The sequence below is a fragment of the Solea senegalensis genome, linkage group LG10 (assembly GCF_019176455.1).
Source record: "Solea senegalensis isolate Sse05_10M linkage group LG10, IFAPA_SoseM_1, whole genome shotgun sequence".
Taxonomy (NCBI): domain Eukaryota; kingdom Metazoa; phylum Chordata; class Actinopteri; order Pleuronectiformes; family Soleidae; genus Solea; species Solea senegalensis.
The window spans coordinates 348,163-372,500 of NC_058030.1; the positions used below are offsets into that span (position 1 = coordinate 348,163).

The window sequence follows — 24,338 nt, forward strand, 5'->3', positions numbered from 1 at the left end:
TCTCCGGACTCGGGCAGTGTAAACTGAGTCCAGATCAGGTAGACGGCATCCCACAATCCCCTGTGCTGTCCTCACCACCCGGGCTAGGTTCTTCCTGTCCTGTGCAGTGCAGTTGCCATACCACACTGTCATGCTGAGACACAGGATGCTCTCTACAGTGGCTCTGTAGAAGTTTATGAGCAGTTGGGAAGAGAGCCCAGACCTCTTCAACTTCCTGAGAAGTGGGAGGAGCACTTTCACTGCTCCTCCCACTGAGGAGGAGCCTGCACGTGAGCTGGATCTTCCTCAGTGAGACAACTCTGTCTCAGTCTTTGTTTACAGTAATAGTAATAAATAAAATTAAAATGACTGGTGTTGTATAAAGTGACACTTGAGTAAAAGTGCAACATAGTGTATTTCCACCGTAACCCGTGACCAGAAAAGCAGAAGTTGAAGTCACTTTTTATAACAGATGAACTATAAAGCTGAACATCCCTTTTCTTTTTTAAATAATGGAATATTCTTCTGTTCTGATGCTCAAGTACAGGAAATGTCATGAACTTTAAGACTTTTAATCGAGTAAAAAAGTGACTTCAGCTTCTACCAAAGTCATTTTCTGGTCAAATACTTGTACTTTTACTCAAGCATCACTTTAAGGTACTTGACACACTAAATCATCATATATATTCATATGTAATCATCATAATCGCGTCAACACTCATCTTTCTGTTCTTGTGCTGCACAGTTAAAAAGGCGACTGAAGCAAAGTCTCAGAATAGTTTCACTGTCACTGCTCCTCAGAAAATGACAGGAAGTAGTTTCCTGTGCAGTTCAGTCATGAACAGCCTGCACATGAGCTGCGGGCCGCCTCGGCTCATCATTTCACAGATACATACTGTATAGTAATATAATATTTAAAGTTGCTGTAAACTGTGAAAAAAACCTACGGAAAATACACAGTGTGTATTTTGTAGAACATTTTTCTGTTAACTTGTTTATTTGACGTCGTCAAACTTGTAATAGCAGGTCAACACATTTTAAAAATGTCGGCAGTTTTATTGCCAACAAATGTTGCTTTTACAGAATATAAAGCTCACTTTTATCATCATTATCATTATTATTATTATTACATTAATATCAGTCTTACATTGATGTTATATTAATATAATGATCAATAACTCATGATCATATTATTAGGAACAATAACAACATGTTAAAAGTAGTTCTAAAACTCCACATTCTTTCACTCAACTCTAAGTCACAACTTAATTTGTTTACTTTTACTGACGTGTGAATAGGAGTTGTAAATGACCTTTAATATGCCACTGCGTATTCTCAAAATGTGCTATTTCCTGTTTTTAGGTCGGTGCTTTTATTTTGATAGAGTGTAACCGGAAAAGGAAAAAAGACGAAGCTGCAGGTCTATAAAAGTTCAAAAACGTTAAGAAAATGTTTACTAAAAATATGTTTTATCACCTGGCTGATAATGACACGAGGTTTGTCATCATTTCGTTTTAATGTTGTGCTTAATGTTTAATAGTAATGTGACGTCCTTTTATAGTTTTGCATTGTTTTATACCAGTGTATTTTAAGCTAGCATTAACGCTGTTTTATTGCGATGAAGTCTGTCGGTCTGAAACACGTCTGTCTGTCTGAAGCATGTCTGTCTGTCGGTCTGAAACATGTCTGTCTGTCTGAAGCATGTCTGTCTGTCGGTCTGAAGCATGTTCGTTCTGTCTGTCTGTCTGAAGTCACGTCATGTTCGTCTGTTCAGCCACGTCGTCTGAAGCATGTCTGTTCGTCTGAAACATGCGGTTTGAAACATGTCGTCTGTCTGAAGCATGTCTGTCGGTCTGAAACATGTCTGTCTGTTCGTCTGAAACATGCGTCTGCATGTCTGTCTGAGCCATTCGAAACATGTCTGTCTGAAACATGGTCGTCTGAAGCACGAAGCCTGTCTGAAACATGTCTGTTCGTCTGAAACATGCTCCGTCGGTCTGAAGCACGTCTGTCTGTCTGGCATGTCTGTTCGTCTGTCTGAAACATGTCTGTCTGTTCGAAGCATGTTGTCTGTCTGAAACATGTCTGTCGGTCTGAAACATGTCTGAAGCATGTCTTCGTCTGTCGTCTGTCTGAAACATGTCTGTCTGTCTGAAGCACGCCTGTCGGTTCGAAGCATGTCTGTCGGCTGAAGCATTGTCGGTCTCGAAACATGTCTGTCGGCTGTCTGTCTGAAACATGTCTGTCGGTCTGAAGCACGTCTGTCTGTCTGAAACATGTCTGTCTGTCTGAAGCATGTCTGTCGGTCTGAAACAGACAGTTGCTTGTTTGCTACTATGAACAAATTATAAATAGTTTTAGTGAGTATTAATAACAGTTCTTGAGGTTAAAGCTGTGAAATATTGAATTTTAAGTGAAATATCTTTGTTTATTGCACTGTATTCTGAGGTTATCATTGAGCTAAAACAGGTTAAAGGGATACTTCATGATTGTGAATGAGGATTCATTTTCAGTTAAAGGTTAAAAACACACTTTTTTTGATATTGTTGTACTTTATTGTTGTTTCATTCCATAGCTCTTACGGTGAGTTCAGAGTGTGTTCAAGGTGTCAAATGTTTTAATGGAGCAACGTTATCATCTATTCATCTCAAAAATAAACACTTGTGAACAGTTAAAGAGTTCAGTTGCTGGTCTACTGCTGCCTCGTGTGGTCTGTTTGTGTCACTGAGGTAAATCAGAACAGAGGACGTTAAATGTCAAAGGTCACAAAATAATATACTTTAACTCCTTGATGGAGTGCAGCGGTGGATCAATGACTCCTGTGTGCTGATTGTCTCTGTGGCGTTTGGTACAGGGTGAAGAGCGGTCAGAAAAGGCTGCTTCCCTGTGACGATAAAGTTGTTCTTACGATATCGCAGACTAACTAACTAACTAACTAACTAGCTAACTAGCTTACTAGCCTTTTGTTAAGAGGCTAACATCTCAGCGTGCACGTGACAATAAGTGGAGATGCGCTGACCCTGATGTGACTCCGCCTCCTCACTCTCAAACCGAGGCGTTGACAGCACAGCGTCGATTCATGCTGACCCGCAGTGGCCAGCAGGAGGCGCTGCTCCCAGCTGAGGTGACAGAAAAATCTCTTCTCCTCTGTTCCCCCCCGCTCTGTCAGAGTTCCCAGCATGCCTCTGTCTGACTCTGGTGGAGCGCTGAAGCTAGGCCGTCTGCTGCGGGGAGGCACGGCCTGCAGGGGGCTCCCTCCTCCAGGCGACTGCAGCTCCACCCTCCTGAGACGAATGTCCACAAAGAAAGACTGAGGAGTAAAGCAGAGAGGAGGACAGACTTACTGTGAGTACATGAGGTTCGAGTCGTCTCCATGGTAACCACACACTACCTTCCTCCTACACTGTTAAGTTTGTTTGCAGCTTTATTTCACTCCGTTTGTGAACCACTCACTCTCCCGCACCAAAGTCCATAGAGAAAACAACAATTTCACATAAAGTTCAAAACATGTTGTTAGTATATAACCAGGATGACAGCAGCCTGCTGTGTGATATTCAGCTTCAAGAGTCACTGGAGGAACGACGGAGAGAAAATGGCACCATCTGTTTCACACTTTGAGCCAAAAAAACAAACAAAAACCTGCAGGAGGAAAGTCACACACACACACACACACACACACACACATCATTACTAATTAAATTGATCGCCAAACATTTGAATCATCTTCTTCTTATTCTATTGAAGTTGATTTTAAATGTGAATATATTTTTTTTTTACATTTTTTGGTCTGATAAAAAAAAGATATTTTGAGAATCGTCATCATTTCCAACACTTTTCAACATTTTCTGACGTTTGACGGACCAAAAAAAAAACAGTTGATAAATTAGAAATAGATGAGTTGTCAATCACAGCATTTATAGGCCTGTACTTCCTCTCAGGTGGCAGCAGAGGGCGCTCTAAGCACAGTAGTGTGACAGAATCTGAGGATAACAATGACGTTAAATATGTTGTTATACACTGATAAACGCAGGCATATTTCATTTTAATATAGATATAAAATTATAATAACATTAATATATTTAATCATATAATCATGAACTGTCTTTTGAATCCAGTCTTTTCTCTTTGTTTCTTTCGAATATCACACACACACTTTACTTCTTGATGTTTTTTAACAGATTAAATGAACATTATGATCATTAATTTGATCCATTATAGGCTATTATTATTAGTACATTTTGTACTATTCATGTGTGGAGAAAACCCTAAGTGTGTTCTAATTTCACTGTAAATTAATCATCAATTTAAATTATAATTTATAATTAATAAATAAACTTGATTGACCTCAAATAAGAATTATATCTATTTATTGATTGCATAGTTTTTGCTTGTTATTTAATGTTGTCTTATGTTTTCTCGAGACATAGTTTTTTTTCTTTTTTAAATGTAATTAATTCAAATACTAAATGTTTTAGAGACTATCACCGACCACACTTACAGTCAGATAATTTATAATAATATAACATTTTCTTGTTTGTACTATAACAAAACCACCTTTTCCAAGAAATGTTTGATTAAGAAAAACGCAATGTATTTAATAATGAAAAAATGTTTTTAGTGTGTGTTCGTACACACGTCGTCACTCTGTAGATTTTACTTCAAAAGCTTTTTAGTTTTAAATGTCAGATTTTAAAGTTATGTCTCCTATAATAAGACTAAGTCTTTTGTGTCTTCAGACGTCGATAAAAACGCGTTTTAATTTGTGCCAGTATTTATTTTCTTTTTAAACATATGTCATATAAAATATGAGTGAAAATACATTTTAAAGAGATATTTTGGGCAGTTTGACGTATGATTACTGCAAAAACAGAATATCAGTGATTTTAATATCACAGCACACAGGACGTTGTTGATCCACTGCTGCCTCCATCAGCGAGTTCAAATGTGTTATTTTCTTTGTTTTACTTTGGTGCAGTTGACAAACTTCAGTTTGAAGTGCGATAAAGGAACAAAAATATTCTTCGACAGTGTAATCATAGTTCACAGTGCTCTTTAAAATGTCTTGTCGCTCATATTTTACATGTTTTAAAAGGAAATAACGGCTCATATAAAACACATTTTTGGTCTGAAGTGCTTTTAAAACGCGTGAACTATCACTTCAAGAACTGAGAGAAGTTCTTAAAATGAATGAATGATTTAAAAAAAAAATTCACACAGGTAAAATCACCAGATTGCTCCGACATCCGAGCTCCGACGTAAATGGAACGCGACAACAGTAACATCTTGCGCTTGTTGTTTGTGTGATGATGGAGGGTCAGACTGAACAAAGCAGACGGGTTTGGTCCCCGTGGCTCTGCTGGGGGGACCGAGTTTGTGTAGTTTGAGGGACAGCTGCCTGCTGGTCTACCCCTGTGAGCCCAGCTGCTGGAGCTGGTGGTGGTGGTGGTGGTGGTGGTGGAGGGGGAGGGAGCAGGGGATCTGCGTGGCAGGAGGTTCGAGTGGCATCACTGCAGCACGACATCTGCCAGTCGTGGGGGTGAGACGGCCCACAGTGAGACAGCCCGCGGTCAGACAACGTTGACACGCTCAGTGTTTGTCTGACAGCGTTTAACTCCGGCGGTGAGGGAACTGTCTGTCTCACTTCAGTCTGAGTGAGACAGACATAACTGATATAAAAACATTTATATAAACTCACCGACACCTCCAATTACACCGTAGTTTCATCTGGACTTGACCGGTTCCAGTTTGGTCTTATCGTAAGTCAGGCCAGGTTTGGTCAGATCTAATTGAACCACAGTGATACATGCTACATGCTACGCATTCTTACGAGTCTACGATGTCTTTAGGAATATGTTTGGTACTTGATCACACAGTTAGACACCGTTTTCTGACCAGAGACTGAAGTTTGTAAATCACTCACTCTCCCACACCAAAGTCCAGAGAGAAATCAATGTTTTTAACTCACAGGGACACAGGAGCTGCTGGTCTACTGCTGCCTCGTGTGGTCACTTTGTGTCACTGAGCTTCTCACAAAATAACACTTTTGAACTTAGTGATGGAGGCAGCAGTGGAATGACAGCTCCTGTGTTTGTGAAGTTGGACTTTGGTGTGGGAGAGAGACTGCTTTACAAACTTCAGTTTCCTGTTGGAATATTCTGTCCAACAGTGAGATAAAGATGTGAAACATGTTCTTAAGACACCGTAGACCTAAACTAATGTAGATTTTATAAGATAAGTGTTTAGTTAAGTGAGTAGAATCTGTTTTTTCCTTGTGTTTTCACTGAGTATGTCTCAGGCTGCTAATATGTAATTCAAAATAATGCCCAAAGGATAGTAGAATTGTAGTAGAATTGTTATTAATTATTGGAAATGGATGCTAACATTAGCAGCTAGCACCAGAGGTGTCACAGCAGCTCCTGAGTCCCGGTGAGTTAAAATCACTGAAAGATCGAGGGACTTACAAAGACACACAAACTTCCAAGTTTCCAGTCAGAAAAGTCTGGATCAACGTAAAATCAAGTATTGTACAGGTTTTTAAGATAAGGTTAAGATTAAGATTAAGGATAAGGCTTTGTTTAGGGTGTCCAAATGAATGAAAGTCTATGCAGTCAAAGGGATTATTGGACAAATAATCCCGTTAACTATTTGAGCAGCATTTATGGATATACAGTCAAATCTGTCCCAGTAGGTTGTGATTTCTGCTCAGAAACAGATCAGTTGTGTTTCAGTAAAACGTTCTTTTTAATGATTCCTCGTGTTTTGTGCAGAACAAACGTTAACATCTCACCAACATAGAAAAAACAGTCAACGTGTCAAAGTGAATATTTCGTCCTTTGTTTAAATATGTTTTTTTTTTCTTCAACATCCAGGAAGTGTCACAAAAAAATAAAAAATCCCACAATTCCTCACTTCAGTCCATTGAATAAATGTGTTTAAAGGTCGCTCTCTACACGTGTGTCATGCCCTTCGTGAGTTCGTGCAGCTCCAGCTGATTCTCGCTGCGGCGTTTACAGTCTCTCGCCATGAACTCGGCGTGCTGCAGCATCGTCTGCTGTAATCCGTTTATGCCGTCCAGCGCCCCCAGGGGGCGGGAGTTAGAGAATCCTGGGCTAAAAGGGGAGGTGTAGTACAGGTGTCGGTGCAGGGCGGGGCTGTGGGTGAACAGGGTCCGTGGCGTGAGGGTGGCCTCCTGCTCTCTGGCGCCCCCGCTCTGTGACGAGTCATTATATCCTTTTGTTTTGTCAGAAGACGTGGCGATCTCAGCGAGCGACCACAGTTTGGGTTTTGGACCCTGGATGGCACCACACGAGTCTGGACGCGTCTTAGACGTTGGACTCGTGCAGTCCAGTGTACCGAGTGTGATGTTTGGAGGAGGGGCCTCTGTGGAGGCGGAGCCTGGGATGTGGGGCGGTCTCCTGTCCACAGACTCTGCGAAGTCTGGACAAGTGAAGCTGAGGTCAGCGTCAGCACTTCTGCTGCCGTCGATCATCAGAGCACAGGAGTCTCCTGCTGGAGGAGGAGGAGGAGGCGGAGGAGGAAGAGGAGGAGGAGGAGGAAGAGAAGAGCAACATCAGATTACATACTCACACTCAGAGTGTGTACAATATTTTGTGTGGAACAATGTGTGTGAGATTCTTCTGTCACTCACCGGCCTCATCTCTCTTCATCTTCGTCTCTTCCCTGCTCGTCTTCATCGCCTCCTCGTCCTCCTCATGTCTCTCCAGCTCGATGTTGTCCTCCTCGTCCTCGTCCTCGCTGCGGTTCCTGGGCGTCCACGTCATCTTGTTCTCTTTCTTCAGGCGGCGGCGAGCGTTGGCGAACCACGTGGACACCTGCGTCAGGCTCATCTTGGTGATGATGGCCAGCATGATCTTCTCGCCTTTGGTGGGATACGGGTTCTTCCGGTGCTCGCCGAGCCAGGCCTTCAGCGTGGCCGTGGCGTCTCGCGTGGCGTTCTTCCTGTAGGCGGGGTCTCCGTATGGGTACGCCCCCAGGGGCCCGAACGGGTGGTAGTCCAAAGACACGGAGATGGTGGAGGACGGGTCATAACCTGGAGTCTGAAACACAGTCACACGCTATTATGATATATATATATGTTTATATGTATATATACATACAGTATATATATATGTGTGTGTATATATATATATGTGTGTATATATACATATATGTATATATATGTACATATATATATAAATATATAAAACATTTATTTTCATTTTATTTAACCTTTCTTTAACTAGGATAATCGAAAAATCTATTTCATATATGTACAATTTGCTCATTTTAGTTTAAATAAACTTTTTTTATTTATTTAGATGTTTTTCAACTCAACTATATATTTTATATAGTTTTTTTAGTGTAAAACATGAACACTTTGTTCAAATCTGAGTTTTTTTAATCTGAATCCCAAATAGAATTCAAACTAAATCTCCAATTTTGTTCTCAAATGTCTCAAAAGTTATTTTTAAAATACACACTGACATTGATCACATTCCATTTAAAAGCTACAACAATAAATATAATTTTCATTCTAATAATATTCATTCAGCTGTTATTGTCAAAATGTGTAATATTATTGTAATATATTATATATCATTTCTTGTGTGTTTATTGTCACTGATGTCTCAATGTAAGCGTCCCACACGTGTGTAAACTAAATGGGACACAGTGGACGTCGCATATCTTCTGCAAATACACACACACATATGTATATATACAGTATATGTATATTCATATTTATATACATATGTGAACAACTGAATGTTTGTGTCTAAATCTATTTTTAAAACAAATTTCTAACAAGCCTTTTTGTGTATATATATACATATATACTGTGTATATATGTATATATATATAATATTATTATAAAGTCAGTCACTCACTCATAGTTTATTGTTTCTATGAATAAAATGTAACATCAATTCTTTCACACACACCTTAATATATAAAACAACATTGACACAGATATATATATCAAATAAATGAGAAATAAAATTATAAAATATAAATAAACAAATGCAATATAACATACAATATAATGAATAAACTAATAGACTCCTATAATACAAATGATATAATGTGATAAATAATCAATTAAACAAGTAAAAATAATAGAATTCAGGCCAATTATGTATTATCTTGTACTTGTTTTCTAAATTAGTTTGAATAGTTCTTTGTTTTTTTTGTTTTTTTTTCAGTTAAATACGTTTCACATTTCTGCATATTATACTGATTTTGTTTTTTGTTTTTAAATTTGTCTACTTTTTGTTTCATTTTTCCGGATAAATTCACTCTTTCTGTCAGAATTCACTCAGAGAAATATAAAAAATATTACATGAGTAAAAAGCAACTCAAGCAACGTTTTCAAGGAAAAAAGTGCTAAATGATGACAAAACCATTCCGATCATCATAGCTTCAATTATAATGCGCAATAAACAGGCTCTTAAAATGGTCTTAAAGTTGCTTTTTAAAGTTGTTTTAACTAAAATCACACTCTAAAACAAATCAACTAACAAACTCCGTGTGTTTGCTCCGGTTCTCACCATAAAAGGGTTGAGGGCGGCGGGCCGCGGTTCTCCTCCTCCTCCGCCTCCTCCGCCTCCTCCGGGGCTGAACGGCAGGTGTGAGGTGAAACCCGGGGAAACAGCCGCCGACGCCGCGTACGGAGCGAAGGCGGAGCCCGAAGAGGACCGGCCGAGCTGCTCCGTCCTCCTCGGTCCTAAGAAGAGCCCGGAGCTGAAGGAGGCGCAGGAGGAAGAGGAGGAGGAGGAGGAGGAAGAAGAAGAAGAAGAAGAAGGAGGAGAGGAGTGAAGAGCCAGAGACACGGAGGGCTGGAAGAGGAAACTCTGAGGAAAAGCCATGACCGAACGGAACCGGACAGAAGCGAAGAGCAGCAGCCGCGGAGGAGACACTTTTACTCCCTGACACTGTCACATGTGAGAGGAGAGACAGAGAGGAGGGGGAGAGAGAGAGAGAGAGAGAAGGTAAAGAGTTTTAAACATGGAGGATCATCACAGGAGGCAGCAGGAGTGACTGTCCCCACTGAAGACAACTGAGAGGGAGAGTAAGAGAAAGACATTTTTATTACTACTATTATTATTATTATTGTGTGTCAGTCAATGTCAGTGGTGATGTCACTGTCTTCCAGTAATGACGTCACCAACTTTCACTGGTGATGTCACCAACTTTCACTGGTGATGTCACCAACCTCTAGTGGTGATTCCACTCATCTCATCATGTGACCTGGGTCAGTTGATGGACAGGCAATGACCTCCTTATTCCTGCTGCTCCGTCGTCCAATCGGCTGTCAGGACTGTAGACCGTGTGTGTGTGTGTTCAGGTGAGGTCAGTGTTTGAACTAATCTGATTAGCAGCAGCTATAAATACCAGCGTGTTGTCTGAAGGAAGGCTCTGCTCTCAGCAGGAGAGGAACTGTCACCTGCAGAAATCCATCGTTCTCTGGCCGTGTCAGTGAACCAGGTGAACCTCCAGGTGAACCTCCAGGTGAACCTCCAGTCTGCTGGGCGGCTTGTGTTTCCAGGATTTCCAGATTTTCCAGGTAAGAGTGGAAGGTTGTGGTCTTCAGGTCATAGACCGAGCTGTCGCTGCTGTCAGGAGCTTCACTGACTGACTGACTGCTGCTGATCCCAGTCACTGAACGAACCAGCGTCTACTCCAGGAATCCAACGCTCGTCTGAAGCTGTGTTTTAGGCCTGATGATGATTGTTTTCATGAGTAAGATGATTATTTATGTTCAACCATGTGTTTATCACGCTTTTAAAACGAGTGTACTACAGTTACCATGATGCTTTGGGGGATCTGTGACGTCTATGGTTAGATTGAACCACTTCAGCAGCTGAATGCACTGTGATCAGCTGATGTGTCTCACACATAACTGTCACTGTGACACTGAAGGAAATGTAAAAAAAAATATGAAGATTTCCACATTCTGAAAGGACATTAGAAATGATGACATAAACAAGAAGGTGGCGTCACATCAATGTGTGTCTTTGAGAGGTGTTTCTGTACCTTCATATCTTCATTCAAGGTGTCCTGCAAGTCCATTTACCAAGCGTCCACAGGAATAAACATTATCCAGTATAAATTGTCCAAGAACGGACAGTCCAAAGACAAACAATTCAAAAACCAACTGTACAAAATCAAGTGTCCATAAACTGTTCAAAGACCAAATGTCCAAAGACTGAACCCCAACTGTCCAATATCAATCAAGTGTCCATAAGACCAGTCATTCAAAAACTAAAGAACAACTGTCAAATAACAACTGTCCAAAGACCAACTGTCCAACGATCCCAGTTATTCAAAGACTAACTGCCAAATATCAACTTCTCAATGACTGACTGTCCAAAGGCCGAAGACCAACTGTCCATAAAAGACCAAAGACAGACTGTCGAAAACAGACTGTTCAAAGGCCAACTAACCAAAGACTGATTGTCCAAAAACTAAAGACCTGCTTTTCCGACCTGTTCAAAGACTAAGTGTCCAAAGACAAAGATTAAATGTCCAAAAATCAAAGACTGACTGTCCAAAAAGTGATGACCAACTGTACCAAGAACAAAGATCAAATGTCCAAAGGCAATGATTAGTGCACAGTAAATTGTCCTTCTTCTAAGGACTGAATATTAAAATGGGACCAAACCAGCTGCTGTCCTAACTAAATGTGATCTTAAACCATCTTCAGACTCAAATTTACCGGACACTTCCCTGGACAAACCACCTGTGCAGCTGACTGAACACGTGTCCACATAACACACATGGACAGAGCTGCGGTGTGAGGACGCGCTTAAATGAATATTGATCGGACATAATGAAGCCTGAATAATCCCCGGCGGAGCCTCTGAGCTTATCATGAGCCTGAGTGCTCTGGAACGAGCGGCTGCAGATGGGTCGAGGAGATTAGCGACGGCATTTTCACGCTTTTTTAAGCATTTTTCATTAGAGCCGAGGTGAAGGGGACACCTCTTCTTCACCGCTGCCGGAGACGCTTTCTCCAGAGGCTCGTATTTAAACACACTGTGTGAGCAATGGCTCGGAAAAGCTGCAGTGACTCTTTCATCATCGCCCGGTCGAGACCCCAGTGCAACCGTGATGAGACGCAGCTGTGTCTTTTTATCATATCAAAAACTTATGTTCACGATTTGCATGTGCAGAGTGGAGCGTTGAGGCTCGCTGCCTTTTCTCCTGGTACTGTTTCTCTTCCACATGAAAGAGGAACTCGTTTGTTTTCATAAATTATCTCTGCCCGCAGGACAAATGTCCCGAGCTTACTTAAAGAGAGTGTGTTTAATTAATTGGAAAACACTGTTTTTAATCGCTGTTATCCGAGTATGAAAAGCAGCCCTTGTTATCTGGGCTCAGCCGTAATTACGCCCCCTGGGATTTGTCCTGGTATGTGTTGGAAATGAACCGTAGACTCTGTATAACATTTTTTTCCATTGTCTTCCGGTTTGAAAAGTGAAGCCCAAGGGTCCATGGCCAAGAGGAAAGGGAGCTTGGCTTGTAACTGGAGGGTTGCGGGGTTTGAGTCCCCCCCACCAGGTCAAAACCAGGTCAAACCACCAGGTCAAACCTGGTGTTGGGCACCCCTGAGCAAGGTACCCGACCCCAGAACTGTCAAAAACCAACTGTCTTATATCAACTGTGCAAAAACTGACTGTACAAGGACCAAAGACCAACTGTCCAAGGACCAAAGACCAACTGTCCAAGGACCAAAGACCAACTGTTCAAGGACCAAAGACCAATGGCGCATTTCCACTGGCTCTACTCGCCTCACCACACCACGGTTTAAGTAGCATTTCCACTAGCATAGTACCTGGTGCCAGATACTAATTTTAGTACCTGATCAGGCGAGGTTCCAAAAGTGTGCTAAGTAGGTAATTATGCGCTGATTGGTCAGACTGCCGTCCCAGGAAGAGACGTCCCACACACAAATCAAGCCGAACAACGCCGAACTGTAGGTCAGTTTAAACTACTTAACAATCCTAAAAACGTGGGTTAATCTCCAACAACTACCAGGGAAACCTCTATATTTAACAGAGGAGTCTGGTGTCTGGTGTAATCACAGACTGCTGCTGCTGTAGTCTGTGGAGTAGGAGTCTGTACTCCAACTGTCGTAAATCTTACCAACCAAGAACCAAAGCCTAACTGTCCAAAATCAAGTGTCCATTTTGACATATCGATAGCTGATAGTCAAAAGTTGCTAGTTGAGTGAGTCCTCATTTTGTATTCGATCATAAAGCTTAAAACTTTGTATTCTGGGGGGAGACATGATTGGACCCTCATGCTCTTTTGGTCGTTTTTGGTTTGTGGAGACGACTTGTCCCATGTTCTGAGTCCTCTCACGGTTTGTAGAGATCTTCATTTTTAGAAATGTCAAACCAACATTAACCCTGATCTTATCTCTCTTTGTCTGCAGCCAAATATTCTAACGACGGGGGAACTCTGGACAATGGAAGACGATCTCCAGGATCCCCCACTGGATCAAGACTTCCAGCAGTGCAGCTCTGCGGTGACTCCTCAAGACCAAGAACAGGACCAGAGTTCTGATTGTCCTCCCTCTGATCTGGATCGGGATGGAGTTCTAGATGCAGACAGGATTGATGAGGTTCAGATGGCGGTCCTTGGTGGTCACAAAGAAGAAACACAACAGTCAAATCTGTTTACAGGTGTTTTCCAACAGGGTTTGTTACAAACGGAGCAGATCCAGGACCGAGGGTCAGCAGCTGACGTGGACAGAGGTAAGATGTGACTTTTAGGTGATGACGTCTCACTGCCTGTTTTTTGCTTTAAATCAGCCTTTTTATAACTGGAAACTGAAGTTTTTGTTTACTTTGTAAACCAGTCTCACTCACTCACTCTCTCACTCACTCACTCACTCACTCACTCACTCACTCACTCACTCACTCTCCCACACCAAACTCCATTGAGAAAAGTAGCGTTTTTAGCTCACTGGGACACAGGAGCTGCTGGTCTACTACTGCCTCGTGTGGTCACTTTGTGTCACTGAGGTAAATCCAATGAAATGAATTCAAACACCGAAAACATAAATAGAACTCAGGTGAATCTAGTGAGCGACGCAACAGCGGATCAACAACTCCTCTGAAAACGCTGATTTTCTCTATGGTCTTTGGTGCAGGAAGTGAGTGGTTTACGAGGCGACTGAACTTTTCCTTCAGTGAGCAGCTGTGTCACAGGTGGCGCTCTCTCGCATTAACATGTCTCGATGTTCTGACCCCCCCCCAGGTTTGCCTCAGGACCAGGACCTGACAACTGCTGCAGCCAATGAGGACGAGGCTCGGGCGTCATGTGACGGCGTCCCAGCGTTGGTTGTCACTCAGGCAGAGGAGGTGGGACAGAAAGGCATGATGGGAAGTAAAGTGAGCGTCTCATGTATATTCATGGCCTCTTTGTTGTGTGTGTGTGATCATGTTCAAAGCCGAGCTCATGGCGGCGCTGACGGCTCGTCAACCGCCCGACACTCTTTTTTTCCCCTTCTTTATAAAATCAGCGATTGATTGCGATCCAGCTGTGATTTAAACGATCTGAGACCACGATAATCATTCACGTCTTCAGCTGATCCGTCCACGTCCAATTCTGTCCATCGTCTCGAAAACAACTGTAGAAAAAAAAAACACAGCTTTATTTGAAAGTTTGTGACATAAAGAAAGTGACTATTGAGGACTGGGACGTCATCGTCCATGTCCATTTCCATGTCCTGATCAATAGATCGATTGATTGAAAGGTTTATTTTTACCAGAGAGACGTGAATCTGCTCTGATTTATCAATAATCAATAAGTGCTGATCAGTTAAAATATGTCCCCATGTCCTTTATCCTCCTGTTCCTCTCTTCTCCTGTCCTCTGTCCCCATGTCCTCTCTCCATCTCCTTTTGTCTTTGGCCTCCTGTCCCTTTATCCTTCTGTCCCACTGTCCCTCTGTTGTTCTGTCATCTGTCCTTTTTCTATTTTCCCTCTGTCCTCTATCCACATCCTCCTCTGTCCCCTCTGTTGTCTTGTCCTTTCCCCCCCTCTATGTTTTTGTCCGTCCTGTCCTTTATCTTTATCGTTGTGTCTCTTTATGCCCTGTCCCTTTGTCCTTCGGTCCTTTAATCTCATGTGCTTTTGTCCTTCATCGATATGTCCCTCTGTCTTCATGTCTGTTCACTTCCTGTCCTATTGTCCTTCTATCCTTTGTCTTTGTGTCCCTCTGTCTTCATGTCTGTTCACTTCCTGTCCTATTGTCCTTCTATCCTCTGTTCTGTCTGTTCACTTCCTGTCCCATTGTCCTTCTATCCTTTGTCTCTTTGTGTCCTCTGTCTTCATGTCTGTTCACTTCCCTGTCCTATTGTCCTTCTATCCTTTGTCTTTGTGTCCCTCTGTCTTCATGTCTGTTCACTGTCCTATTGTCCTTCTATCCTTTGTCTTTGTGTCCCTCTGTCTTCATGTCTGTTCACTTCCCTGTCCTATTGTCCTTCTATCCTTTGTCTTTTGTGTCCCTCTGTCTTCATGTCCACTTCCCTGTCCTATTGTCCTTCTATCCTTTGTCTTTGTGTCCCTCTGTCTTCATGTCTGTTCACGTCCTGTCCATTGTCCTTCTATCCTTTGTCTTTGTGTCCCTCTGTCTTCATGTCTGTTCACTTCCTGTCCTATTGTCATTCTATCCTTTGTCTTTGTGTCCCTCTGTCTTCATGTCTGTTCACGTCCTGTCCTATTGTCCTTCTATCCTTTGTCTTTGTGTCCCTCTGCCTTCATGTCTGTTCACTTCCTGTCCTATTGTCCTTCTATCCTTCTAAGTGGTCAATATTTGAAAACGAATTCCCCCGAACAGCTTTACAAAAAATGATATAATATATTAATAATAATTGATGTTTGACTCTGATTAATCACAATAATTGATTCATAATCACTTCAGCTGTGAGGACAAAATGACACCGTTCAGTGAGGTGTACCTAATAAACTGGTCAGTGTCAGTAGCTCCGGTTCCCGCTCACTGATCTGAGCGCCGTGGTAACAGCAGCAGCTGATGATGGAGAACTTCAGCTAAATTGACTTCAGTGATGTGAGTTATGAAGATACTCAGATCATGCATGAAGTTATTTACCCTCGCAGACGCTGATACGGGGAACTAATATGAATGCAAATGGGATTAGACGCCTGCGTGAGTGTCTGATAAACAAATCACAGGCTGGGGGTGAACCCTCTGCTGCCATGGCAACAAACAAAACGCGAGGACACCGCGCGCGGCAGCAGGTCCTGATGTAAAACACTGAAAACAAACAATAACAAAGTGTTGATTTTCCATACAAATTTAAATTAAAGATATAATGATGTTACATTTTCTGCATTAAAGCTGCACTGCGTAACTCGTAATAAACGTCTGTTACACTTTAAATCAAAGCAGTGGAATCTACTGCTAAAAATAAACAATACAAAAGTAAAAGACGCTCAGTAGAATCTAAAATTCCACTGCGAAATTTTGATCATGCCTACTTCTTGGTGCCAATGTTGTCGGGTTGAGCTTGTAATGGAGTATCAGTGGAGTAACATTTGGGTGGAATAAACCTTTAAAACTTGTCGTACAAGCCCCTCCCCCTCCCTGATCTCCCCCCTCCCCCTTCCAAACACTTGTTTCTCACAGTCAAAAAAAAATAAAAAACTGAGAAAGCAACGTGTTTTAATTCAAGACCGGTCTGTGAGAGAGATGTTTAGTTTGTGAAAAACTGCAAAAACAATCGCAGTTCCATCGCAGTTTTCTCCGTCCCCATGTCCCTCCGTCATCTGTCCTTTATCCTTGTCCTCCTCTGTCCCGCTCTGGTCCCCAGTCCATCACAGGGACACATAGAGACAAACAAGCGTCCACTCTCACACTCATGGAAACACAGTAGCAGGAACGTGTGCCTAATAAACTGGCTGTGAGTTTTCTAACATCCTGTGACTGTGAGACTCTGTGAGACTAATGAGTCCTCCTGGGACGTTCAGTCCTGAACAGTTAAAGGACACTTCCGCTCCGTGAGATGTTAAACTGTCTGACGGCGACTGAGGCCTAATTGTCCTCAACAGGCCGAGTGTTCACTCGTTCTCCCGCTCGCTCTCAGAGATGAAGATGAAGATGAAGAGAAAGGAAAACACTCTCTCATATGCTAATGCTGCTGCTGTGTGAGGAGACTGAGTCACAGGCTGTTAACAATATGACTTTATCCACAAATCACAGTTAAAACCATACGACCAAAGTTTTCAATGCACCATTTTTAATTTAAGTGTGTTTTTGTGCACTTGGAACTGCGATTGTTTTCAGTGAGGAGTCGCCGAGCCACCGCCGCCTCCATCAGTGTGTTCAAGTGTACGAGTCCTTCAGTCTCTCTGACGTTGGTGTTTTAAATCTTTCATTTGAATGAACCTCAGTGGCACAGACTGACCACAGGAGGCAGCAGTAGACCAGCAGCTCCTGTGTCCCTGTGAGCTACAAACACTGATTTTCTCTGTGGTTCACAAATGAAATGTTTTCATTGAGAACGACCTCGTACAACCACATTTAAAAAAAAAACTTAAATAATTAATGATTAAAGCATCGTTAACATTTGTTGTTGCTTCGAATTCTGGTTTCAGGATTTCACACATTTGATTAAAAACACCTGAAAGACATTTGTAGAAAGTTTCTCCATAATTTGATGAGCTGCTTTTGTTCTCTCGTGCCTCCTGTGTTTCCCGTGTGTTCCAGGCGTCAGCCGCTTCAGTCAAGCCTCCGCCGAGTCCAGAACCACCAGAGAGACCCGGAGAACCGGCGAGGGTCTCCACAGATCCCAGTCTGAGCTGCAGCGGTGACGGACGAGACATGACCTGCGCCGACCTCCTGTCTCTGAGGAGCGACTCCGTGTCTCTGGCCAGTGAGACGACCGTCTCCAGGAGGGTGAGTGAGAGGGTGACGCGGATCAGGGGCGGGGACTGTGGAACATGTGCATAGTGTCCAGTAGGTGGCGTTAACGAGCCATTCACTCAAAGCAATATGGCACCATTTAAGTGTCCTGTTGAGCGCTGTGTTAGCGCTGTGTGAGTGTCGTGTTAGCGCTGTGTGAGTGTTGTGTTAGCACTGTGTGAGCGTCATGTTAGCGCTGTGTGAGTGTCGTGTTAGCGCTGTGTGAGTGTTGTGTTAGCACTGTGTGAGCTGTTGTGTTGCACGCGCTGTGAGGTGGTAGCAGTGTTAGCGCTGTGTGAGTGTCGTGTTAGAGTTGTGTTGTGCGTGTGCCAGAGGAGTGGTTAGCGCTGTGTGGCTCGTGTGCGCGTTAGTGTCGTGTTAGCACTGTGTGGCGTGTGTCAAGTAGCCCGGCGCCGATGTGAGTGTCCTGTTGAGTGTGTGTGAGTGTCGCGCTGTGTGAGTGTTGTGTTAGCTGCTGTGAAGTGTGTGTTGCCTGTGTAGTGAGTGTCGTGTTAGCGCTGTGTGAGCGTCGTGTGAGTGTCGTGTTAGCACTGTGTTAACCTGTGGTAACTGTGTTACCATTGTGTTAGCGCTGTGTGAGCGCCCCGTTACCGTTGTGTTAGCGCTGTGTGAGCGCCCCGTTACCGTTGTGTTAGCGCCTTGGTAGCGTCGTAGTAATGTCAAGTGAGTGTTGTGTGAGCGTCGTGTCTCTGTGAAACTGTCTCGTCGTCTTTGTCTCAAATGTTCTAAAGCACGTTTATGAAAAGTGTCAAGAATCCCCTTGAAAAATGAGGGGGGGGAAAATAACAAAAAAAACTAAAAACATGCCCTCCATCTTGTCATGATGACCCCGCCCTCCCCTTCTTCATCCACGTTCCTGTGCTCAGTTTTCTCATCTCATCATCAGCGAGAGTGTCTCGTTACCGAGAGGTCGCTCGGGGCGAGATGGAGCCCTTGGAACAAGCGTCGAGGCTGTAGTGTAATCATAATTCCCTTGACCTCCGGCGACCCCGACGGGCCCCGACATGGAGGGCTCCTTTCAGAGCTGCGCTCGCTCCTAGATGGCTTTCTCATTTCTCCAACAATGACACAACGGCGAAGGAGGGATCGGCTCAGACCGAGGCTGAGAGTCAGAAGCTGGTTTCAAAGCTTCCATTAACAAAACATGATTGTGGGAAAAATCTCAATTAATATGTTAATGCACAGGATTGTCATTAGTTACAGCAGCGCAGGAGTGTCTGAGGTCATCAAAGTTCAACGTGATCAGTTAAAAATCAATCAATCAAAGGTTAACCCTCCTATGACCATCATGATCATCAGGACGCCTGCGTTTATTTAAATGTTTATGGTTATGTAAAAGTTTGTAAACCACTTATGCCAAAGTCCATAGATTTTAACATCACAGCACAAACGAGTTGTTGATCCACTGCTGCCTTTTACGCCTGGAGGTTCAAACCATTATTACAAAATCACAGAAAAAAAATAACAAAAAAGCTGAAACTAATTTATTTTTTTAAATCAAATTTATTTTTTTTTGACAAAATTTGTTTTACAAAAAAATGAACAAAATTACTTTTTTGAAATCAAATTTCCTTTTTTTGAAATCAAATTTACAAAAAGTTCTGGTTCCATGTGGATAAAGAAAAAAAAACTTGTTCCTGCGTGTTAGCGCTCCACTTTGACTAAACGCCGCCAATTAGATCGGGCAACAGACGAACAAAAGAGCTGCTGCTGGACGGTGATGAGAGGAGAACGACTTTCCTCCTGGAGCCGTCAGAGGATCAGGGACAGGGGGACAGGGGACAGGGGACGGGGGAGTGGCTGGAAATGGCCCTTTGTTATGCTAATGGATGGATTTCTTTCTTCTTCACACCATCTCGGCTGAGAGTGACTTCAGGACAGAGCGGGAGACGAGGGAAGAGAACATTTTAGTAGTCCTCATGGAGACCAAAACCTGGTTCTAATGAGGCAGAATTATCATTTTTAATTAAGATTATAGGACTAATTGTGGTTTTAGTTAAGGTTAGGGTTATACATTAACTGTGTGTGTGTGTTAACGTCCTGACATTTGACCAAAAATGCGAAAAACGTGCTCAGATGAGTTTGTTCATTTGATGAAATGGACTTTGAGGCAACTTTTTTGTTCGCTTTGGTCTAGAACGTCTTCCCACCAAGTTTCGGGAAATTCAGTGGAACTCAACGTATGCCGAAGTCATAGGGCCCGTCCTGTTCCGTGGCGAATGGTTGCTGTGGCAACACCGTTTTGAAACTGCAAAACTTTTCACCTTTGATGTGTCTCATCATCTTTACTCATTCACATAGGAAAACATCGCAAACAACGGCAATAACGTACGGCAGAATTAGCTTCGTACTTGACCATCTGTTTTCGTCACTGACACCCTGAACGCATCAGCGTTTCCTGTCGGGGGCGAGAAGAATCCTGAGAGGAAGAAAAGACATGAAAGAGATCTTTTTTTTCCACGTGTTTGGAGGAAGAAGAAGAAAACGATGAAGAAAGATAAACGAGAGAATGAAACGATGCTCATTAGCTCGTTAAGAGGAGACTTTTGCGATCATCACAGAGTCAGAGCAGACGTCAGGCTGTCACATGAAAGCTGCCTCGTCCTCTGTGAAGTGAGCCTCACTCTGCCGCTTTCAGTCACTTAATGGCTTCATTAGATTTTTGTCTTTCAACGCCTCGTCCTTCAGGGACGTTAACCACACACACACACAGATCTTACATAACAAACAGTTACACAACAGCAGCTAAATTAACAGGATTATTAAATGTAAAATGAAAAACAACAACAAACATGAGAACACCAGTTTAGGAGATTGTGTAAAACACGATATTAACACAAACCGTTGTTAAAAACGCTCTTTATGAAAAACAGGAAAACTTCTCTGAATGCAGATTGGTGGTGAACGACGTTATGATTCAAAATGGAGCGGGAAAAGAATTGTTTTAGTGTTAGTAGTGTGTTGTTAGTACGGTGGCCTGGAAGTACAAACCCATATTACAAAGTATGAAACACACAGCTGAAACAAATGTACTTTTTTTTGTTTTATTTTATTTTTTTACTTTTTTTAAAAAAAAGCTGAAACAAAATGTACTTTTTTGAATTTTTTTTTACAAATGAATGAAACACTTGAACAAATCCCTACGACAGTGGAGTATTAGGGCCACATTGAGATACGAGAATACGAACAAATCCGACTTTATTCTCTTCAATTTCCACTTTATGCTCATAAATTGACGTTTACGTTATATATATATAAATTGAGACACAACAGGTGAATGAATGACATCAGGACAGGAATTAAAAGTAAACAATACACTAGAAAGAATTTCAAAATAAAACTATAAAATCAAGAAAACAATCACTAAAACAAAACAGAATCACGCTGTCGTTCGAAGACTTTTGGAGATGTTTCAGTCTCACCATGAACTTTATTGTAGATACTTTATTTTGAAAAGAAACCCAGTTTTATGAGAGCATTATTTTGTTGTTGCTGCAGAGTGAAGAGGACGACACCAGGAGTTTGACCACCTCCTCTGTCATGGTGAGTGTTGTTTTTCTCTGTGTTTGTGTTTATACGTCATATCATTTTTCACTTTTTTTCCCAGCTACTTCCTGTCGTAATGTAGTTTTTTACTACTAGATAATGTTATACTTTGCTTTAGTTTTTTCCGTCTTTTTCTTCTTCTGTCTCTTTTGTTTTACGTAAAAGAAACGATCTGCGGTAACAGGAAGTGGCCACATTTTTGAAAATACAAATACTGCGTACGATCAATCAATTTATCTGGAAAAGCTGTTTATTAATGAGCACACAGACAATTCACAGGAAACGTGATCATTATACTGTGTTATGACTGATGTTAAACTGTTAAATCATCAATAACTATGATGTAAAAGTATCATAATAGAAAAGAGGTACCTGGCTCCACCCCCACTGGACCCCGCCCCCCGTTCTGTGTGTTGTCAGGCTGAAGGACGGCCCCCCTCTGTGTGCGACTGAGGCTGAGTAATTAACATGGAGGTATCAGGTAAACAGTGAGGATGACTCAGTAGGAACGGGATTCATCGCTGCTGGACAATAAACACCATTAATGGCATCGGGAAACTCGTCCTGCGGTGCCGCCACTGTCACTGTCCCTGCCAGAGGACAACGAGGACACCGACTCGTGGTGGACAATACTGATATAGAGACACAACACTGGGAACATTAAAGGCATATTTTGTAGAATCCCACAGAGAAAATCAGTGATTTTAACATCACAGCACACAGAGGTTGTTGATCCACAGCTGCACGTGTTCTCTTGTGATGTCGGTGTTTGAAATTCTTCCTTCAGATTGACCTCAGTGACACAAAGTGACCACACGAGGCAGCAGCGGACCAGCAGCTCCTGGGTCCACATGAGCTAAAATCACTGAAATTCTCTATGGGCTTTGGTGCAGGAGAGTGAGCGGTGGTTTAGAAAGTTCAGTTTCTAGTTGGGGGAAACAGAAACCTACACCATGAAGCCTAACCCCCCCCCGTCTTCTCCCAGTCTCTGTTCCACAGGCTGCAGCTGGATCCTCTGGAGAAGGCCTGGTGGCGGAGCTCCGCTCTGGGGAACATGGCGGCGCAGAGGCAGCTGCTCGCTCAGGAACCGAGTCTGGTGTTGAAAAAAGTACAGAGACACTTCTGACAACATCATGTGATGGTTCTGATGGAAACTACAAGTATTAACGACTTCTTCTTCTTCTTCTTCTTCTTCTTCTTCACGTCTTCAGGACTTCCTCACCGTGAGTACTTCCTGTTTCTCTACAGTTTCCTTTTATTTTTGATTTGACATTTAATTAAACGTCCCAGTGAGTTCACAAGAGACTGAATGACAACATCATTACAAGAAACGACGACGACAACAACAACAACAACAAACAGGGAAAACAGTGGAACAAACAAACAGAGAGATAAACAGATCTAGATATATGTACACTTGTAAACAGGCAGATAAACGCTGCTGCTGCTGCTGCCGTTGTTGTTTATTTAGCAGCTCCGGGTTAAGTTGTCGGCCGACTTGACTCGACGTCACAGACTCACAGACTCACAGAGTCTCAGACTTACAGACTTACAGACTCACAGACTTACAGACTCACAGACTTACAGACTCACAGAGTCTCGATGCACAGCTGTAGAGCGACAGAGACGAGAAAACAATGAGCTTAGGAGAAATGAAACGTCCACAGAGCAGTAAACAAGGGAGTAATCTGAAGGAGTAAAGATCCTATTAGTGTGGATAACAAGCTGCAGAGGGACATGATGATGATGAGGATGATGAAGATAAATCCCTTCAGATACACAGGACACAGTGACACACACAGAACATACAATCTGAACTGTCCCTTTAACTGCTCCTGTCTGTGTGTGTGTGTGTGTGTGTGTGAGTGAGTGAGTCCTATTTCAGTGTTGACATAATGTTTCTTCTGTTTCTGGCTCCGCCCCCTCACTCTCATGTGATGTCAACCTCATGCAGGGGGTAAGTCATGTTGTGTTTCCTGTTCAGTGCTGTAAACACACACACACACTTCCTGTCTCTGTGACCTCTGTGACCTCTGTGACCTCTGTGACCTCAGTCTCACAGCGATGCTCTGTGAGAAGCTGTTTAAATTCAGAATTCTCTTCATGTAAATGTGGCGTGTGGACGTCTGACATGTTTGTGCTGCTCTGTGAAGTGTGAAGGTGTGAAGCCGTGATTTCTGACCTGAGCAACGTCCTGCATACACAACACCTCTGTGAGTGATGTCTCACGTTAAAAACACGGACGCTTTACTGAACACGACTCCATGGCAACCGGGTCCAGAGTCAGAGAACAGATGAACACTAGTATAAAACAACAAAGAGACATAACACAACTACAAAGAAAGACAAAACAACTACAAAGAGACATAAAACAACTACAAAAAGACAATCAGCCACTACAGAGGGACATAAAACAACTACAAAGAAAGACAAAACAACTACAAAGAGACATAAAACAACTACAAAAAGACAAACAGCCACTACAGAGGGACATAAAACAACTACAAAGAAAGACGGAACAAAAAAACATAAAACAAAAAGCAACACTTTAGTGTCAACATTCAGTTGATTTCTAATGTTTGTCTCTCTTCTACTCTCCGTCTCCTGCTGTCCAATCCACGGGACACGTCCAGTATGTAAGTTACTGCTGTCTGACTTCTAGCTGAAATTACTGCTGCACCAAAATCCACAGAGATTAAAACAGGAGCTGCGGGTCCTCTGCTGCCTCTTGTGGTCACTTTGTGTCACTGAGGTCAATCTGAACAAAATGACGTTTTGTGACAAAATAACACATTTGAACTTAGTGATGGAGGCAGCAGTAGATCAACAACTTCCTCTGTGCTGTGAGGTTTGGTTAGTGA

The 24,338-nt window shown here is 42.5% G+C and overlaps 3 protein-coding genes across 14 annotated transcripts in view; 2 read left to right on the forward strand and 1 right to left on the reverse strand.

Annotated features, from left to right (window-relative positions):
* The window catches only part of chmp1a (charged multivesicular body protein 1A), a 385,704-nt gene that overhangs the window by 100,274 nt on the left and 261,092 nt on the right, over positions 1 to 24,338 (forward strand). The window lies entirely within an intron of this gene.
* LOC122775794 (iroquois-class homeodomain protein IRX-5-like) lies at positions 6,702 to 9,892 on the reverse strand. 2 transcript variants are annotated; one of them, XM_044035972.1, is made up of 3 exons: positions 9,525 to 9,892; positions 7,628 to 8,036; positions 6,702 to 7,485 (listed from the first exon to the last, which is right to left on the reverse strand). In XM_044035972.1, the coding sequence occupies exons 1-3, from the start codon at positions 9,840 to 9,842 to the stop codon at positions 6,926 to 6,928; spliced, it is 1,287 nt and encodes a 428-aa protein (XP_043891907.1). In that variant the 5' UTR covers positions 9,843 to 9,892; the 3' UTR covers positions 6,702 to 6,925. The 2 variants fall into 2 exon arrangements, with proteins under 2 accessions (XP_043891907.1, XP_043891906.1); XM_044035971.1 differs by having other exon boundaries at positions 6,702 to 7,488.
* LOC122775795 (ankyrin repeat domain-containing protein SOWAHC) overlaps positions 9,777 to 24,338 on the forward strand; it is a 21,792-nt gene continuing 7,230 nt past the window's right edge. For 3 of the 10 annotated variants that reach the window (XM_044035973.1, XM_044035979.1, XM_044035981.1), the window contains exons 1-11: positions 9,779 to 10,045; positions 10,130 to 10,321; positions 10,406 to 10,540; positions 13,415 to 13,736; positions 14,242 to 14,375; positions 17,716 to 17,904; positions 21,430 to 21,474; positions 22,463 to 22,585; positions 22,689 to 22,700; positions 23,432 to 23,434; positions 24,111 to 24,113. In XM_044035973.1, the coding sequence (XP_043891908.1) occupies positions 13,448 to 13,736; positions 14,242 to 14,375; positions 17,716 to 17,904; positions 21,430 to 21,474; positions 22,463 to 22,585; positions 22,689 to 22,700; positions 23,432 to 23,434; positions 24,111 to 24,113 (798 nt within the window). In that variant the 5' untranslated portion in view covers positions 9,779 to 10,045; positions 10,130 to 10,321; positions 10,406 to 10,540; positions 13,415 to 13,447. The other 7 variants (XM_044035983.1, XM_044035980.1, XM_044035982.1 and 4 more) reach the window with 7 other exon arrangements.